This window comes from Ursus maritimus, unplaced genomic scaffold (assembly GCF_017311325.1).
Source record: "Ursus maritimus isolate PB19 unplaced genomic scaffold, ASM1731132v1 scaffold_31, whole genome shotgun sequence".
Classification (NCBI taxonomy): domain Eukaryota; kingdom Metazoa; phylum Chordata; class Mammalia; order Carnivora; family Ursidae; genus Ursus; species Ursus maritimus.
This window is the reverse complement of record NW_024425675.1, coordinates 9,463,759-9,480,061: the sequence shown is the minus strand read 5'-3', so window position 1 is coordinate 9,480,061 and position 16,303 is coordinate 9,463,759. Positions and strand designations below refer to the sequence as shown.

The window sequence follows — 16,303 nt, the reverse complement described above, 5'->3', positions numbered from 1 at the left end:
CACTTCATAGTTTAACAGGATTTTTAAGTCACATTTACATTTTCTCTAAGACGTCAGCACTATATCTCAGCTCTGCTCTCCAAATACAATAACATGACAATAACAGATGTGGGGATTTCAGATCGTTTTAGATGTACAACTGTAAAGTAAGTGAATTTAATCTTTGAGATATGTTCTTCTCGGTTTTCTGTATCCTATTCTCCTGATCAGGCAACTAATTTCCTCCTGTTGCTCCTAGCTTCCAAGTATTCTTCCTACCACCCGTCTCAGTGCAACACTGGTAGTTATACCCCTGTTGTCCCATCCATGTCGAATTCATTCTCCAAAAGTTCTAGTTTTTAAAAATTGGTTATTGTAATATGATAAAATGTGAGCCAAAGTGCTAATGACCAATGATGTTTAAGGATTATCTCTTTACATACATCACTGATGTTTGCTTAGCACTTAACTACACCTACAAACACTTATTATATGCCATGTACTGTGCTTGCAGGTTCACATATGTTATCTCATTTTGGGGGTCTTCAATGCTTTCTTTACTCTTGGTTCTAGTGCTACACACAGTCATTCCTTAAGTCATGGGTAGCTCCTTAAGAACATAAGAAAACAACTGTCAGTACAAACTGCCTCGATACTATGATTAAAAGACTGACTATATTAAAACGCAGAGATAAGTAGTATGTGTTTTAATAATAACCAGGAATACAAAAAATGTTTGGATAATCCTTAGTAGATGACCCTGGTAAGTTATAACTTGCATTCTTGGTCAGATCGCAGTATTCTTTCTTTAGGACAAGGACTGAATAATAATGGATTTTCCTGCAACCTGACAAGGCCATCAAGAAAGACAGTTTTGGTCAAAGCGCACTTTACCGACTTCAAATTATAACATGTAGCTAGCTTTCTGCTCTGTCATTGAGGAAGGTCAGGTCTGGTTACGTGTGTGCTAAGGTCAAAGTTGCATCACAGCTAATGTCTAAATATAGATCATCTTTTAAAAACCATGGCCTCTTTTCCACGGCTGCAGTGTGTACAACAAGGAGTTAGATTTACGCAGAGGAGCTGCCTTTTCTTAGAGAAAGTAGGTCCAGTGAAAAACATTGGCTTTTAAAATAAGGAAGAAAGTAGGAGTGTGCAAATTAAATAAAGATAAGTTGTTAAAGGTTAACTAGTTTCTTCTGGTGGTGTTATAAGCAAATGGCATAGTCATTCTCTGGTTCTAAAATATTTAGATGTTTTATTTCAGTCACATAGTGGGAGCTGAGAACAAATGTGGGTAAACCAGATACAAAATACCTTCACAGAACATAAGCTAAAACCTATCCCCTTAATTCTTCAGTGTTGAATCATCTGTTATGTCTGGACCGTAAACACGAAGAATGCCAAAGTAGCTCTGGTATTGCCATGGTTTGGTACGCACAGATACAAGGAAAAGCATATCTACCCTGAAAATACGTTATCAGCACTGCTATTGCATTAGTTTTCTATTACTACATAACAAATTACTGGAAATTTGGGGGCTTAAAATACCTATTCATTATTTCCCAGTTTTTGGTGATCCAACGTGTGGGCACAGTAAACTGGGGTCTCTGCTCAGGGTCTCACTAGACTGAAATCAAGGTTTTGGCCTGGCTGTATTCTCATCTGGAGCTGAGGATCCTCTTCCGTGTGTATTCAGGGTTTGAGAAAAATTTAGTTGCTTGAGGTTGTAGAACTGAGGTCCGTGTTTTCCTGGTTGCTGCCCATGAGATTTACTCTCAGCTCTCAGAGGTTGCACTCAGGTTTTAGCCGTGTAGCCCTCACAACAAGGTAGTTTATTTATGCACGGCCAGCACTAGACCCTCTCTTCAGTCGGCAATGCTGGGAGGGAATCTTATTTAATGCAATGTAATCACATAGGTGACTATACGATCACCTTTGCTGTATAATAAAGCCTAAGCAGGGAGTGACTACCTCACTGTATTCACAGATCCCACTCACACTTAAGAGAAGGTATTGGACAGGGCCTGTGGGAACAGAAGCTTGGAGGCCATCTTAGAATTATACCTGTAACCTGTAATCAGAACAAGGGCTGAATTCTGAATTATATGGCAGAAGAGAGAGCAAAATGTTACTCATCTCCAGAGCCTATATGTTAAATGTAAACAGATTCAATACCAAGAATAATGTTTTCCAGGAGAAAACAAAACAAAACAAAAATCTAGAAATGTCTACCAAAATTCCCAGAGGAAGAAACTCAGGTCTCAATCTCAATGTACCCTCTGAACTATGCCTAGTAGAAATGTAAATTCCTATACAGACCAATAATAAGGCTTGCAAAGATTTGTGAATGGCTATCTAAAAGATTCCTGTACCTCAGTTTCAGTAACCCCAAACTCTAACTTCCTATGAAACCACCCCTTTTACCACTACACTCCTTCTTTATATCCAATAGCTGGCTACAAGCCAGTGTGGTAACATTGCATTCTCTAAAGTAAAAAATCAATATTCAAATTGAAACACTGATACTTTCTGAAGTAGGAATAAAATAGCAGATGACCAAGTTTTTATTCTGGAGTATACACACTATATAATCACCTCCCCTGGAATGTAAGTGGACCTGCAAATACGATGAGATAGTCTCTCCTTTGATTAAGTTACATTATCTGGCAAAACGATGGGACATTCACTCTCATGATTATTTCATGTTATATATGATTCAGTCTGAGCAGAGTGAGGAAATTGTTTTGCTAGCCTTAAAGAGGGTAAGCTGCAATGTTGTAAGAGGGTCACATGGACAGGCCTTAAAGAACTCCTGGGAGCTGAGAGCAAACCCAGGCTGACTAACATCTAGTGAAAAAAAATGGGGGCCTGCAAGATAGGACCTGAATGAGCTTGGAAGAAGACCCTGGGCCTCGGATCAGACTGCATCCCAGATGACACCTTACTTTTAGCCTGGTGAGACAGGGGACCAAGCTAACCTCTGACTGGAAAGGTAACCAATGAAAACTGTGTGATAATAAATTTGTGTTCTTTAAACTGTTAACTTTGTGGTAGTTCTTTATGCAGTATAGAAAACTAATACATAAACAAATTAATAAAGTAAACAAACTAGCAAAATTAGGTTTAGGAATTTTCTGTAGCAACAGTTCTCAATAACTGAATCCCAACTGATCTTACCACATAGCTAACATTATTTTCAGGAAATGTATTGAAAACTAAAACATACTTAAAATAAACACATTATTTTGCAGTACTCCAGGGCACAATAGATGACAAGCCAAAGCAAAAACTCCTTAAGGATGAAAGAATGTCAAACCAGCGGGGACTGAACCAAATAACTCCAACAAGGTTAAAAGAAAGTCTGAATAATTAATAATGGTGTATATTATGTGTACTCATCTATATGCAGAGAAGCAAAGGGCACTTACTCTGAAAGTTGTTCACTGAGAAGTCTTGAGGATGATAGAATCCTGTTTTGCAAATGCACTGATAGGCTCCAAGCACGAATCCTAGGCCTTTAATTGGCATACACTATGAAAAAGAAAAGACAGCAGTAGAGTTGATCACAGTTTATTTCACAGTATAAAGACCCATAGATATCCATCACTGCAAACGGTAACAGAACTATCACATTTTCCAGAATGAAGTATCTCTTCTTTTGAGCTCTTATTTTAGATTTGTTTGGCAACAGACATTTTTTTAGACACTGCAAACTGAGTTTCCTTTCTAAATACATGCCATTAGGGCTGTAGGCACCACACAACTTTAACTCATTCAGTTGCCATAGGGAGTAAATCTCTAGGCATGGCTTTTGCGTTTGATCCCTCAAATATCATCTTATTGCTTTAAGAGGTATTTCCAAGACTTACAGGAATACCTGAAGAAGGATTCCATGCAAAATATTTCTATAACAGCAAAGGGAGGTAGATAGGTAGGTAGGTAGATGGACAGAATTCGGGATGTGAAAATTGCTTCTGTGAAGTATATATTCACCAAATTTTCATCCTTGGAATAAAATAACACAAATTGGTGAAATAACAAAACACACAAACTTTAAAGTGCAAATTTGGAAGAGAAAAATAAAGATAAAATAATGATCCCAAGGGCTCTTTACCTAAAATCTGTTTCATAAAATCTGTTTCATAGGTAAGTGTTCTACATGCACATAAATCTAAAAAAAAAAAAAAAAAATCAGCTTTCTAAATATGTCACATCAAAAGATATAATAGACATCTCCCAAAAGCTTAGTCTTGGCTTCTTTCAAATATATCACTTAAATCTCATAAAATTTGGCTTAACATACTTCACTTCTGCTACATTTAAATTACATAAGCACAGAATAACTTCTATTAAAACACAAACAGTACATCAATAAAACAGGAGTGTCTTAAGAATACAGTCAACACTGAAATTTCATTTCTGCTATCTCTCTACCAAGATGCCAATCCTTTGACTATAATAACTCAAATAATTTAAGTAATAATTCCACAACCTAAGATTAATGATTGGTATCAAGATCAATATTACATACTATGCAAACTCCAAGAAATAGAAAGGTATTTACTTATAAGGTACCAAGAGCTAATACATGCTCTAAATTCATACAGATACAACAAAAAAAAATGTTTATCAAAGAGCTTTCTAAAAGACTTCCTTGAGGGGCGCCTGGGTGGCACAGCGGTTAAGCGTCTGCCTTCGGCTCAGGGCGTGATCCCGGCGTTATGGGATCGAGCCCCACATTAGGCTCTTCCGCTATGAGCCTGCTTCTTCCTCTCCCACTCCCCCTGCTTGTGTTCCCTCTCTCGCTGGCTATCTCTATCTCTGTCGAATAAATAAATAAAATCTTTAAAAAAAAAATAAAAAATAAAAAATAAAAGACTTCCTTGAATATTTTATTTCATTAATTCTACTCCCACCCCCAGCCTTTTTTGTTTTAACCCACAACACAATTTATATCTAATTATACCTTGCAATTGAAAACACAGTTCCTGACCCAGAGCAATATACAAGAAGAGATAAGTACCGATCAATTCAACTGAGTTGGCAAGTATTTATGAAATAACTGCTGTGGGCTTAGAAAATTCCTATAGAACCTAACTGAAATAACACATATTATTTATAAAAACCCAGTTATACAATAGGTCAGATGATATTTCTGAACTGTATAAATTAAAAACAACTGTAACACTTACTTTGCAGAAGCACTAGTATTATGAATAGAGCATATTATTTGTGGTCAGTCAGAAAATAAGGATTTGAATTATGACTTTATCACTAACTAGCTATGTGAACTTGAACTTGGGATGTTCTCTTAACTTCTCTGAGCCTTAGTTTTTTAATTTGTAAGAACAATCATTCAGTCAAATTCATGTACAGTTTTGAAGAAGGCAGAAACATCAAGATGTCCTAATAGGTTAAATATGGGGTATAAGAGGAAGAGAAGTATAAAGGGTGACTTTATTCTGGTTTTTTGGCTTGAGAAACCTTAAGACTGGAGATGCCATCGTTGACCCAGGAAAGGCCTCTGGTGGAGAAGTTTTAGAAGAAAGAGCAGAAGTTCAGTTTTGTAAATGTTAAAAGTGAAGTGCCTATTTGAAATTTAACTGTGGTATCAAATAGGCAGGCTGATAAAATAGTAGGGAGTTCAGGAGAGATGTCTGTGCTGTATAATTTAGGACTGATTTGCACAAAGATGATAGGTAAAGCCATGAAATCAGATAAGACTAGATCACTAAGGGAGTGTCTAATCTTACTTCTGTAAAGGACAGAAGTCCAAAGTGGTGAGACTCAAGACACTCTAGAACTAAAAGGCTAGGCAGAAAGGAAGAAACAAAGGACACTTAGAGAGTAATTCAGGGTGGTATCATTATTTCATTAACTAGATTGGGATACTATGGACATAACATGTGAAATTTCTTGTGAGTTACATTTAGTAAACATTCATACAGCATAGATTTACCCAGGTAAACTAAGTCTTAGATATTAAGAATACAATAGTATATTCTAAATATTCTGCCTCTCTGGAATTTGGAAGTTAATGCTATTCCTTGAAACAGCATTAAATTCCCTGATAATATGACAGTACTGCAACAGTAATTCAGTTGAAAATTTTAAATGTTGAAGGCAGATCTGAAAGTTTACTGGAATAAGAAAATCTCTTTACAAGCTAACTCTAAACTTGAAATAAAAATGAAGGTTAAAAAAAACAAAACCTAGTTGATCAGATAAATATGACCAAATATAAATTCCCTTTGAGCATAAAAAGAAAAAGCTTCCCAATTTTACTATGGAAAACTCAGAAATATGAATTCTTAGCTACTTCAAATTCTTTTGTTTTATTCTTAAATTAACTTATATTTTCAAAGAAAACAAAAAAAATTCAGTCAGTTAACATCAATGAAAGGATATCATCCTGCTGTACTTCAAAACTGTGGGACCTGCGTGGAACTCCATGTGCTACTGCTTATATACGTTTGCCTTAGTATAAAAGTGATCATGGCTTATTTTTCTATTAATGATTATAAATTTGCAATCAACTTGCCATGCTTTCTTGTTCCATCTGCCATCACCATTCTGTAGCTACTCTAACTGTGCCACGTCCCAACCGAACTTACACATTTTCAAGATTAGGCAACTAGTTTAGTATTCAAACTAGTTCTTATTTTAAGACTTATAGTACCCCTGTGAATGAAGTAGCTACTCACAAGACTGGACGCCCTCTTTGATGAACCTACAATGTCCTACTTACTAAGCCATCAGCAGAGATATACTAAGGATAGTCTTAACAACCTACAGTCAAAGTCATGTTCCTGGGAGTAATCCAGATCCAAAGAAAGAGATGGAAGGAGATGGTGGTCAAGAGTTTAGAGAAAACCAGATTCCTAGAAATACATAGCATTATCAAGTCTGAGTCATGAAGAAATAAAAATTCTGGACAGATTTATAACTAGTAAGGAGACTGAATCAAAAACCTCCTAATGGAGAAAAAAGCCCAGGACCAGAAAGCCTCAGTGGACAATTCTACCAAACAGTCAAAGAAAAATTAACACCAAAATTCTCCTCAAACTCTTCTAAAAGAGTGAAATGAAAATACTTCCTAATTCATTTTGTGAAGCCAGCATTACCCTGATAGCAAACTCAGACAAAGGTACTATAGGAAAAGGAAACTACGGACCAATATTCCTGATTAATATTGACGTGAAAATCTTTAACAAAATAATTGCAAACCAAATTCAGCACATAGAAAGGACTACACACCATAACCAAGTGGGACTTACTCCTGGAACACAACAATGATTCAATGTACAAGTCATTCACCATAATACACCATTCTGACAAAATGAAGGACAAAAACTACATGACTATTTGAAGTAATTTAGAAAAAACATTTGAAAAAATTCAACATCTTTTCATGATAAAAACACGCAACAAACTAGGAATGGAAGGAAATTATCTCAACATAATAAAGGGCACATATGAAAAGCCTATAGCTAACATTATGCCCAAGGGTGAAATGCTGAAAGATTTTCCTAAAAGATCAGAAACAAGGCAAGGCCACTGTCACTTCCATTCAGCATTACTGGAAGTCCTAGGCAGAGTAATTGGGAAAGAAATAAAAGGCATTCAAAAAAGAAAGTAAGAAGTACAATTATCTGTTTGCAGAAGACATAATGTTACATGTAGAAAACCCTAAAGATTTTGCAAAAAAAAAAAAAAGAAAAAAGAAAAAAAACCTATTAGAATTAATAACCATATTAAGCTAAGTTCTAGGATATAAAATCAACATACATAAATTGATGAGTTTCTATACACAAACAATCACAATCCAGAAAAGACATCTAAAAAACAATCCCACTTATAATAGCTTCAAAAAGAATAAAATACTTAGGAATAAACTTAACCAAACTGAAAACTACAAAACATTGCCGAAAAAATTAAAGATACAACCACATGAACTGACAGTCATGTTCATGGACTGGAAGACTTAACACTGCCAGGATTCCCATGCTACCCGATGCGATCTCTATTAACATCCCAAAGGCGTTTTTTGCAGAAACAGAAAAACCATCCTAAAAATCATATGCAATCTCTAGAACTCCAAATAGTCAAAGCAATCTTGAAAACGAAGAACAAATATGGAGGTCTCACACTTTCTAATTTTGAAAATATTTACAAAGCTACAGTAATCAAAACTGTGTGGTACTGGCATGATGGCACAGAATAGAGGGCCCAGATATAAACCCTCATATATAATGATCAAATGACGTATGCAAGGATGCCAGTACTATGCGATGGGGGAAAAAAGGGCAATCTCTTCAACAAATATGGTGCTGGGAAAACTGAATATCCATATGCAAAAGAATTAAGTTGAGCCCTTACCTTATAACATACACAAGAATTAATTCAAAATGGATTAAAGACATAAATGGAGGGCCTAAAACCATAAAACTTCAGAAGGAAACGGGAAAAACCTTCATGACTTTGGATTTGGGAATGATTTCTTGGATATAGCAACAAAAGCAAAAAATAGGCAAATGGGACTACATCAAATTTAAAAACATCTGTGCATTCAAAGGAAACAATCAACAGTGTGAAGGCCAACCTACAGAATGAGAGAAAAGATTTGTAAACAACATATCTGATTGGGGGTTAATATCCAGAATATATAAAAACTACAATTCAACAACAACAACAACGACAACAACAACAAATCACCTGATTTAAAAATAGGCAAAAGATTTGAATAGACATTTGTCCAAAGAAGATATACAAATGGCCAAGACACATATGAAAAGATGCTTGACATCACTAATCATTAGAGAAATGCAAATCAAAACTACAATGAGGTATTAGCCTATATTCATTAGGATGGGCACTATCAATAAAACAAAATAACAAATATTGGCAAGGATGTGGAGAAATTAGAATCTTTATGCACTGTTGGTGGGAATATAAAATAGTGCAGCCACTATGGAAACAATATGGAGGTTTCTCAAAAAATTAAGAAAGAACTGCCATATAATCCAGGAGTCCCACCTGTAGGTATATATCCACAATAACTGAAAGCAGGTCTTGAAGAGATATTTGATACCCAGTTCACTGCAGCATTATTCACAATAGCCAAGAGGTAGAAGCAACTCAAATGTCCATCAATGGATAAAAAAAATGTGCTATGTACATACAGTGGAATTACCATTCAGTATTTAAAAAGAAGGAAATCCTGTCACGTGCTAAAACATGAATGGACCTTGAGAACATTATGCCAAGTAAAACAAGCCAGTCACAAAAAGACAAATACCATATAATGCCACTTGTATGTGGATCTAAAGTAATTAAAGTCATAGAAAAAGAAAGTAGAATGATGGCTGCCAGAGACTGAGGAAAGGGGAAATGAGGACTTGTTCAGTGGGCATATAGCATTTCCCTTTTGCAAGATGAAAGAGTTCTAGATCAATTACATGACAATATATATATATAGCTAACCTACTGAACTGTACACTTAAAAAATGGTTAAGATGGTAAATTTCATGTTACGTGCTTTTTACCACAATCAAAAATTTTTAAAAAAGAATTTAGAGCAAAATGGTCTTTCTTCCTCAACAATGTGTATGTAGACTTTACAGACAGTCCTGCAACACATAACTGGCAAGTCATATCATTCATCTCAACTCCTGGAGAACATAATTGCAAAACAAAACCTGGCCAGCTTGACAGTCACGAAGATTTTGTTTGAAGGTACTACTGAGCAATCCAATGGCTAAAAAAAGACTAAACTTAGGTATGTTTGGCATTTAATGGAAAGAATGCTTGTGCCTAAGGATCACATTTACATATAATTCTGAAGAAAAACTAATTTGGATCTGAAGGAGGAGGCAAAAATAAAATGTAATACAATAAAATTGACAGAATTCAAAATCCTCTAGAAATGGGTCTTTAAATACTTTTTTTTAAACTTTGTTTTGGAATCTTCCTAAAATGCAAAACACTTTCTGGCTTCTCCAAACTGAACACCACGAACAGAATTTAACATTTTCTTACTGAGTCAGAATCGTTACTTTGAACACTAGGTATGAAACGATGCTGAAATATACTGATGCCCTCTGGAGCTATTGAAGCTTTACAGCTATTTTCTCATATACTAAATACCAAGACTGCAGAACTTTTTGAATTCTTATGCTTAGTTTTTTTGTTTTTTTCCTTTTTCCTTCTTTATTTTGAACTAACAGTTGTCATGGACATACTGCTAGAACTGTCTTTTTTCCTTCTAATTTAGAGTTGTAATTGCCTATATACATGGTAGCAAGAGTATATGCAATAATAAATAACAAGGTAAGAGTAAATAAGATAATAGTTAATATTTTCTGAGTATTTACCATATGCCAGGCACTGTTCTAATGCCTGCACAAGTATTAACACATTTAATCTTATATCAATTCTATTATTATCTCTATCTTAAGGATGAAAAAAATTGAGGCACATACCACTAAAGTAGCACACTCAAAGCCACACAGCTAGTAACTTGACGGCCTGGATTCAATCCCAGAGGTGTGGCTTCAGACTAATGACTACTCACCACAAAATATGGGTACATAGTAGCATTCTGTAAACAAGAATATATTAACATATATTCCACCTGGTCACTTTGGAATCATCTTGATTGTTCTAAGACCATCAAGACAATTCTCTTGGTTTGGGGCATTATTCAAATGGATCGGTTTGCTGGATCTTTTAGCTTCAAATAAGTGAAAATTATTAATTTTAAAATATATATATATATATAAAATATATTTTAAGACATGCAGTTAATTCTTATACCTTTTCCAATTTTAAAAACAAGCCTCTGACTTCCCAATGCAGAGTTCCTTAGCTCAGATCTTAGAAAATGAATCTTCATTTCAGGGCATATAAGTGAAGTATCTCTTCTCTACCTGAATTCCTAAAACAGAAGTCCCTCTGGGTCTTAGGAGAATCATGAGGCCAGTTCACAGATGCTTAATCCCAAACTGAACTCAGCAAGCAATGGGAACCAAGGACATTCATGACAGTCTAGACTGTCACTTTTTTCTCTTTATTGGCAAAAACATGACTCTGCTCTGCTTGGACAGAAGACTTATCTAACTCCAGAAAGGATTTCCTGTTGTATTGAATTTGCTGAACCTTATTCAAAAAGCAGATGGCAACAACACAAGGCACAAAGAAAGAGGCCTGATGCTGGCAAGATGCAGTAGTAACTGGGTCTTCCAGATTATTTTTACAAGACAGCAGCTTTTTTTTTCTTTTACTCCTTTTATGTAACTTGTGAAGCAATACTGTAAAATGTTGAATTTGTTAATGTGGGAGTGGGTTTGGGGAGATATGGTACTAAATCAGGTTAGTTACACTATCATCCAGTGGCTCTTCTCCACAACTATTTGCAAGTTTATTAAAAACAAAAGGAAAATACTCTAACTGAGGAAATCTAAAAGGCCTCCAGGCAATGATAGGGTACACATCACCCACATATTTCATCAAACAGTTTTCCAAGGAAACAAGAACTCATGAATAACAAATAATGCAGTATTTCACCAGGGTGAAAAGAACTATGTTTGTCTCTATTACTCATTAGCTGGCAGAATCTAGTTTAAAAAGCATGATGGACTGGGGCAGAGGAGGGGGTGAGGAATGAGGGGATGTTTTACTTTATGATACAGTTAAAATTTAAAAAGAAACTGTTTTCTATTATTAATTTTTGACATGCTTGTTGTATTCAGTTGAGCCAGCTCTCACAAAACAGGGCTAAAGGATGACAATGCAGCATCTGGCACAAACACATTACAACTCTACAAACTTCACACTGACACACAGCGAGATGCTCTGTGGGGGTTGAAACTGACTCAGGGAAATGACAGGATTATATCTCATTGAGTGAACAAGTCCAGTTTTCCAGACCCTCCTATAACAGAAACAGCCACAAAGCCTTGAGCAACACAGTTCTTATTATGTTCAACACTTTAAAAAAATTTAACACTGTCCTCTCCTAAACCCCAAACCCACCATGAAGCACCTATGTTCTACATTTGACACCCTGTGTTTCCTGTGGCCTCAGCTCATAACCACTGGAGATTTTCTTTTCATTCTTGACTTAATTTAGCTCTTGTTTACTGAGCTTCATTGTACGCTGTTTGCTTCAGTAACAAAGAAGAAAAAAGTCATGGTCTGGTTCTCAGAGGGCACAATCAGCAAAATCAGAGTTGCTATATGGTGCTGTGCCCTGTTCACGGCTTAAGGGCCTCATATATGTTTGCTTGTTTCTTTTTGAGTAGTCCATCTTTAGCTATTTTTCTAGAATCATTTGTTAAAATAGAAATTGCAGTACTAAGAATAAAAATTAATAAAAGAATATATGTAATATGATTTTGATTTTGTAAAATTCAAAAACGTAAAATTTTTATAAAGTACTGATAAGGATATATGCACATGTGAAACTAAAGAATAGAGTGATAACATAAAATTCTTATGTTGGGTTATCTTATCTTATGGTGGGTTAGGATGAGGGAAGAATATACAAGGACTTTCCGAGGTACTGGTAACAATTATTTCTTAACCTGAATAGTGGGTGCAATCTTTACTGTAATAGCCCCAGCTCCTACCATAGTGCTTGACATATAGTAGGTACTAATAAATATTACTAAAATGAGGGAAGGAAGGAACTGACTTTAATTTCTAGCTATGATACATTATCTTGTAACAGGCTGAAGTTTCCACCAAAAACAATTAAAACATCCGGATAAAATGAAAGAAAGAAAAAAAAGGGAGGGAGAGAGAGAGGAGAGAAAGAAACCAACTAACTTACCTATGTGGAGGCATCAGAAAACTGCCAATGGAGCCAAAATTGAGGGGCCGAGATTATAGAAAAAAGGGAAATGCACAGCTGTTATATATTCTACATTTCTGAATCAAACGTTATATTTGATAACATGAGGCACTGGGGGAAGACTAAGAATCTGACAGATGGAAGCTGGTAAGAGGTAAAAAGCCAGGAAAATCAGGTAATCTCACAGGCCTGAGGAGGAAAAAATAATCAATCTGGGGGCTGCAAAAACACTCAAACCTAAAGACAAAATCCCAGAAAGGATGAAAGTGCAAGAAAAGAAGTCTGACCCTTAAAAATCTGTTGAATTTTAAGTTGCCAAAGGTGAAAGTCAAGGAAGCAAAGCAGAAACTGAAGGGAAACGGTTGAAATTTTGGCAGCATTACAATTTTAAACTCTTAAGAGTTTAGGACCTTCTAAGCACAATCTCTAATAAACCATCTAAGGTTCTCAGTGAGCCCTCTGGAGTATTATAACCTGGAAGTAGGAGTGAATAAATAATCTGAGCTTTTCACAGACTTCTGTTCATTTTGGTACTGATCAAGCACGGCTTGGATTAAGGTGATCTGTTCGCATCTAGTAAAGTATCACAGACAGGATAGAGCCTCTGTGGAAGAAGGCAATGCATACAGAACCACTTTAACAACACAATGTCTGTCATTAACTCTTAAATTACCAAACAGACCAAGAAAAAAAGACAATATAAACAGACCCACAAATGACTAGGTACTCAAGTTATTGAAACTGATTTTTAAATAACTATAATCAATATGTCCAAGAGAGTAGAAGACAATAATACAAAATTTCCCCAGAGGATTAATAGTATCCTTATCTTGATGAGCACTCAGTAATATATGGAATTGTTGAATCACTATATTGTATACTTGAAACTAATATCACATTGTATGTTAACTACACTGGAATTAAAATAAAATAAAATATAAAATAAAATTTCTCCAGAGAACTGGGATCTATTTTTTTTAGAAAAAGAGTAAAGTAGCTATTCTAGAACTTATAAAACCAAGATTGGGCACTGGAAAAGAAAACATAAGCCAGTTCAAAGATAGATTAGCAAAAGGATCCAGTCTAAAGTGTGAAAAAAAATTAAATAAAAGAAAACAACACAAAGAATATACAGTTCATAGTAAACAGATTTGACATACATGTATTTGGAGTCACATAAATAGAGAAGAGAACAAAAGTGGAATTTTTGCTAGCAATCTATTTTTATACCCAAGAGCTTGTTAAACAAGTATGGTCATTTTGTGTACTATTCTGTATGTATTTTGCACATCAATAAAAGTTTTAAAAAATAACCAAGTACCATGATGAGGAACCCCATCACACACACTAGGATGGCTAACATAAAAAAGGCAAACAATAACAATTGTTGGTGAGGATGCTGCCATCACAGTGGGCCTAAAGGGCACAGCATCAAACCATTGTTCTTGAACCTTAAGATCTACCGAAATCTGCCTTGCTAAATTTGAACTTGCCTGAGACTTATCACTCCTTTCCTCCTTCTGATTTCTCCCTTTTGAAAGGAATGAATGTCTATCCTACCCCTGTTCATTGTAGAAAGTCTTCAGAAAGGAAGACTGAAGAATATTTTGATTAAGGCAAAAGACACATAAATAAGAAAAAAGAATTGTTAAAACAGTTAGTAGCTTTAAATCCTAACTACAGCAATAATTATCACATATACTTGAAAAACAGACTTCATTTTTTAAAGTTTTTATTTAAATTCCAGCTAATTAACATACAATGTAATATTAGCTTCAGGTGCACAATATAGTGATTCAACACTTCCATACAACACCCAGTGCTCATCACAAGTGCCCTCCTTAATCCCCATCACCTATTTCACCCGTTCCTCCCACCCCCCAACCTCTCCTCTGGTATCCATCAGTTTATTCTCTATAGTTAACAGTGTTTCTTGGTTTACCTTACTCTCTCCCCTTATTTATTTATTTATTTATTTATTTATTTAGATATGGAGAAAGTGGAACCCTCTTGCATTGCTGGTGGGAATGCAAACTGGTGCAGCCATTCTGGAAAACAGGATGCAGGTTCCTCAAAGAGTTAAAAATAGAACTACAATACCATCCAGCAATTGCACTACTAGGTATTTACCCAAAGGATACAAAATTACTAATTCAAAGGGATACATGTACCCTGAAGTTTATAGGAACATTATTTACAATAGCCAAACTATGGAAACAGCCCAAGTGTCCATCAACTGATGAACGGATAAAGAAGATGGGTTATATATGTATGCAATGGAATATTACTCAGACGTGAAAAACAATGAAATCTTGACATTTGCAACAATATGGGTGGAGCTAGAGAGTATTATGCTAAGTGAAATAAGTCAGTCAGAGAAAGACAAATACCATATGACCTCACTCATATGTAGAATTTAAGAAACAAATGAGCAAAGGGAAAAAAATGAAATACATAATTCAAATAAAACATTAAGATTGTCAAATTGAGTTAAGCAAACTAAAAAGCTGCTAACAAGAGATACGTTTTAAATAAAGTCAGAAATAAAAGGATGGAAAATATATTATCTTATTTGAACATCCACAAATCCTGAAACAAAGATAGAATAAAACACTCTATTTCATAGGCAATTCTATGAAACCAAAGAAAGGAAGTAATGGAGACAGGAAAAGGAAGACAGAATCAAATAAATGATGCTTCATCCAGAGAACTCCTATTCTGATAACTGGGATGTAATTCCTCTAGAAAATTCTCAGAACCACCTTAGAATAAGAACTAAACTACCTAAACTGAGCTGAAAGCTACCCCACCTGTGTGTGGCCTAAGGCTGTCAAGGACATTAATTCTCTGGCATTTGAACTTTTCATAGTCCAGCCAACAGACAGTCTCCAGGCAATTGGAAATCCAGCCTGTGCACTATAATCAGTGGTGAGACCTAAAAGAATATCGGCGGAACATTGGCACATATGCAAAGTATATACCATGCAAACATATACCAAAGAAAGCTGTGTAGGTACACTAATATCAGACAAAGTTGATTTTTAAGTCAAGAAGTATTACCAGAGTTAAACAGGGTATCCAACTCTCAGGAATATATCACAATCCAAATTTATCTGGATCTAAAAATGTTGCTTTAAAATCTATAAAGTAATAAATGAAAGATGCCTGAGTAGCCTCTTCATATACAAAAGACCTACCTTACTGCAAGAAATTAAAGGCAATATAAATAAATGAAAGGATATACCCATGATCATGGATTAAAAGACTAATTATTTTCAAGATGTCCAATCTCCACATACTCTGTTGATATAATGCACTTCCAATAATCTGATTCTAACTTTCATATGGAAACTAAAAGGAAATGTAAAGGGCCAAGAATACCAATGAGAACTTAACAACAAAAATCCCTCAAAGGATGGCTCCATAAGTTATCAAGACTTTTTATAAGGCAACAGTAATTGTAATAAT

At 35.2% G+C, this 16,303-nt stretch overlaps 1 protein-coding gene across 1 annotated transcript in view; it reads right to left on the bottom strand.

The window, feature by feature from the left end:
- GPR158 (G protein-coupled receptor 158) overlaps positions 1-16,303 on the bottom strand; it is a 434,171-nt gene that overhangs the window by 215,791 nt on the left and 202,077 nt on the right. The window contains 1 exon segment of the mRNA XM_008709680.2: positions 3,369-3,513. Coding sequence (XP_008707902.2) covers positions 3,369-3,513 — 145 coding nt within the window.